At 44.5% G+C, this 4,625-nt stretch overlaps 1 protein-coding gene across 1 annotated transcript in view; it reads right to left on the bottom strand.

Moving 5' to 3' along the window:
- Positions 1-2: 2 nt before the first annotated feature.
- ADRA1B (adrenoceptor alpha 1B) overlaps positions 3-4,625 on the bottom strand; it is a gene marked incomplete at its 3' end in the record, with an annotated part of 105,381 nt that continues 100,758 nt past the window's right edge. Inside the window, exon 4 of the mRNA XM_015565664.1 lies at positions 3-136. Coding sequence (XP_015421150.1) covers positions 3-136 — 134 coding nt within the window. The remainder of the gene's footprint in view (positions 137-4,625) is intronic.

The following is a 4,625-nucleotide window of genomic DNA, read 5'->3' as shown; positions in this document are numbered from 1 at the left end:
ATGCGCAGGAAGGCGCGCTTGAACTCCTTGCTGGAGCACGGGTAGATGATGGGGTTGAGGCAGCTGTTGAAGTAGCCCAGCCAGAACACCACCTTGAACACGGTGTCGGGGGGCTTCAGGGTGGAGAACAGGGAGCCTGCAGGGGGAGGGGGGGGGCACGGGCAGAAAGACAGACAGCGGTTTGTGAGTCGTCAGGCCCTCCAGGGGCTGCACCCGAGCAGCACCCGCCCGCCCGCAGGATCCTCCCTGGGTCTGGAATGCTCGCCTTTCTGTCTCAAGAGGAATGAATGCTACATTCACTTTCAGGGCCAATATCGAAAACTCCGCCTTCGCCCACGAAAGCTCTCCTGCTCTAGCTGAACAACATCTAAGCTCCTACAGCTCTAGATTTCCGAGGCAGCGCTCACCAGTTTCTACTAAAATGGTACTAGTCACCCACAACTGCACGCTTCTCTCGGGTCAGAGGCACTCTGCTGGGCACTTTTACTTGTATTGTTTTATCCATCACAAAACACCATGAAGTAGACGCTCATTTACTTCCATGGCAAATATGAGATACATTACAGACTTTCCTGAGAAAGGTAAAACTTTAAAGGCAAAAGAAGACAATGAAAAGGAAGATCTTTTTGATCTAGGAATGAAGAAAAATGACCCAACTCCTCAAAAAGATAAACTACAAGAAAAGGGTGGGAGAAGATATTTACAATGTCTAATAAGACAGGTAAATATTATATTCCCAGTAGAAACATGGACAAAGGAAATGAACAGGAAATGTACAAAACAGGAAACCTGAGGGTTAATGAGCACATGACAAGAAGCTCAAAATATTAGGTAGCCAAATAGGTTACAATGAAAACCATTAAGAAATAAAATCTGTTAGGCTGGCAAAAATTAGGAAGATGGACGACACCATGCATAGGGAGAGCTGTGGGGACTTGGGGAGCCTTCTGCATGGCTGGTGGGGGCAGAGGCTGTGAAGACTAGACAAGACTCTAACACCATGTGGTTCAATTAAGTCTAACACACCTTCTAATCTAGCAGCTCTGCTCTAGGGCACAGATCTCAAAGAATTTTTACATACGTCCATTAGGGACATGTATGAACATGCTCAGGGCAGTGCTGTTTGTGGTGACAGGGAATTGGGGAAAACCTGGGTGTCCCTCACAAGGAATGGAATGGCAGAGTTCCATATAATGACCATCAGGAGATGCACAGCATGGAGATTGTGTAGCAAGTAGAGGCCCCGGCTGACATGCCCATATCATAATATGGAAAGTCTTAAGTACATTGTTCTTTTTGGAAAAAAAAGTAGGACACAATGAGATTTATAACAATACTATTTAGGGAACATGCCAGACAACCACACACATTTTGCAAAATTATGTTCAAATTAAAAAAATACATATTAAATACAAATGAATGACTTAAGGTGGAGGCAGAGGGAAACGGGAATGAGCAATGGGAATAAAAGGAAGTAAGTCAATAAAATAAGAAGGATGCCCAACACAGACCTATGATGATGAGATGGTATGAATCCCTTTGAACGTGAGGTCCCAAACATTTTATGTTTATATTAAGTTAAAAACAATTTCCATTTGAAACGCAAGGCAACTGAGACTTGGAGAGGTTAAGTGATTTGCTCCAGGTCACACAGCATGTTTGTAATATAGCTGGAATTTTAAACTAAATTCTGTTAGAATACAAAATACGTTGTGTGTGTGTGTGTGTGTGCTTTTTAAAAAGTGCTACTAATAATACTTTCTATGGAAAATGAGAAAATATAAGAAAGCAAAAAGAAAAAATATTTTAAAAGTATATATAACCTCTCAATGCTGAGAAATCACATTTTGGTGCATGCACTTTCAGAATTTTTATATGTAAACTAGAGGCCCAGTGCATGAAAATTTGTGCACAGAGCGGGGTGGGGGTGGGGGTGGGTCCCTCAGTCTGGCCTGTACCCTCTTGCAGTCCAGTCTGGCTTCCCTCTGTGGGAGGCAACCGGGCAGGCAGATCAGGGGATGGCACCAGCTGGTCCCCCCATCGCCCCTCCGCTGCCCCCACTGGTTGCTGCCACCCCCCCATCACCATCCCCTCCCTCTGCCCGCTGGCATGTGCCTTGACTGGCCTGGCACTGCCTGCTCACTGGTCCTGCCCCCTCGCTGACTGGTCAGTCAGCCGTTCGGTCGATTTGCATATTACGCATTTATTCTATAGGATATTTTTTTTTAAATGGGATTATATTTTACAGGATATGTTGTAACTTCAATCTGTGTTTCTAACCATGCCAATCTGCCTTTTATACAGTGACTTTTGTATTCCTGTCTTATCTCCTCTATTAGACTGTGAGCTTCCCAAGGGCCTGGTCGTCAGGATCCCCTGTGAATCCATTTGTTGAACAGAGAGCATGAACCTCTAGAATATATGGATGCGAGTGGCTTCAGCAGTCATGTCCAAACTCCTTGTTTTACAGATGGGACACCAAAACCCAAAGGGTGGCTGAAGAGTCCACAGGTAGGTGGTGGCAAAAATGCCACAAAGATTCCTATCTTTGATTCTGGATTGCACTTGAGTCCTCCCCCTTTACTCCCTCGCATCACTTCACCTTCTTATTATTTGAGGTTTAACCTGTTGTCACAGGGAGCCTTCTACTTTTCTGCTTAGTAACCCAGGGATGGTGGCTGGGGGGAGATGGCTGGGCTCCTGGTGCAGGGCTTAGTCAGAGAGGGTTCCACTTGGGAAGAGAGCTATCCATCCCCGATGCTAACTAAGTACACTCACCTCTTTTCTCAACTCAGGGGAGCTGTGGGAGCGGACTACATTCTGGGTTAGCTTTCGGGGAGGTAGATAAGGTCTACTTTGTGAAAAGGCTTGTACCAGTAGGTTTGCATCTCACCACCCCAGATACTTCTTTGGATTGAGACACTGCACAGAGGCCCCAGCTGAAATGCAGATACGGCTATTCTTCTCCCTCAGCAGATTTAGGCAGGTCCTCATTGGATGGGGACAGGGTTTGGGAACTCAAAGATCTGGTTTTGAACCCCACCTTTTTGTGTGTTGGCTGTTTGACTTTAGAAAAGTGATTTGGCCCTCTCAGACTCAATTTTCTCATCCATAAAATGGGGACAAATAATCTGTTTCATAGGGTAGTTTCAATAGATGAAAACATCCATGTAAAATTCTTGACAGAGGGCCTGGCATCTTGAAAATAATACTAAATAAATGGTGGCCATTTTCCATATATACTTTATATCCTGGCCTCGTCATCACCCTCCTCCAGGAATTCTGCTCCTCACCTATCTCAGACTGACTTCTTTATTCTCTGTCCCACAGAACATCGACAACCAGATCTTATTCTCTCTCTTTTTTAATTTTTTTATTTGAGTCCTAAGTGTTGTTAGCAATCCCAGGGCTGGCCGAGTCCTTGCTCATCACCAGACATTAAATTCCTGCCGGGCAGGAACCACATCTTTATTTCCTTTTTCCCTCTCTCCAGATTTTTATTCCAAAGATACATAAAGGGATGAATAGGTAGAGGACAGAGAGTTTTTAGGGCCACAAAGCTACTCCATATGACACTATAATGGTGGATAAATGTCATTGTACATTTGTCCAAACCCATTCAATGTACAACAGCCAGAGTGGACCCTAATGTAAAGTATGGACTTTGGGTGACAGTGAGGTGTCCATGGAGGCTCATCAACTGTAACACACGAACCACTCGAGTGAGGGATGTTGATAATGGGGGAGGCTGTACACATGTGGCTGCGGGGAGTATATGGGAAGTCTCTGTACCTTTTTGTACATTGGGTGTGAACCTCAAATTGCTTCTAAAAATAAAGCCTATTAAGAGAACCTCACTTAACTTAAATATGCAATACATGCTGAATTTTAAAAGATTACACATTGCAAAGACACTTTAGAATATAGAGTTCAAATAGAGGGGACCAGCGTTAATAGTTTTGCTTTTATCCTCTTAGGATATTTTTAAAAATGGAGTCATACACATACTTTCACCCAAATTGCTTTCTTTGCTTTGCATATATATAAGGCATTTTCCCAAGTCAGGACATAATCGTGCTACACCACTCCTCCACCCCCTACCTCCTGTTGAATTACACCCTACTGTCTGGATACACAGTAGTTTTCCTAACCCTTTCCTAATGATAGCCAAATAGGCGACTTCTAATTTTTAGCTGTTACAAACTGCAGTCACAAAAAGCCCCTTGCATTTGATTTCTGCAGGTTTGAGTGTTTCTGTAGAATGAATTCCTATCAGAGGAATCACCGGGCCAGTTCCACATTCAAGCAAAAGCACCGACAGCCAGCAGACTGCCTTCTGAACTGGTGGGTGGCAGCCGTTCACTCACACACTGGCTGTGTATGAGTACCAGGGGCCTGCCACCCGAGTCACCTCTGCACTAACACAGCAAATGATTATTATTTTTGTAAACCACTGTGGTGGAAACCTGATTCCAGGAAGCCTGTGTCTGAAACCTCTGTTTGGTGACTCGATGTATCATTTTGGGTAAGCTGCTTTCCCTTTCCACGCCTCAGTTTCCCTCCTTTGGGTGAGTTGTTTGATCTGGGTCCTCTCTGGCCTTAGAATTCAGCCTGTGAAATCTGAG

This window comes from Myotis davidii, unplaced genomic scaffold (genome assembly GCF_000327345.1).
Source record: "Myotis davidii unplaced genomic scaffold, ASM32734v1 scaffold18, whole genome shotgun sequence".
Lineage (NCBI taxonomy): Eukaryota > Metazoa > Chordata > Mammalia > Chiroptera > Vespertilionidae > Myotis > Myotis davidii.
Note: the sequence above shows the minus strand (reverse complement) of the source record. Positions and strands in the feature narration are given on the sequence as shown.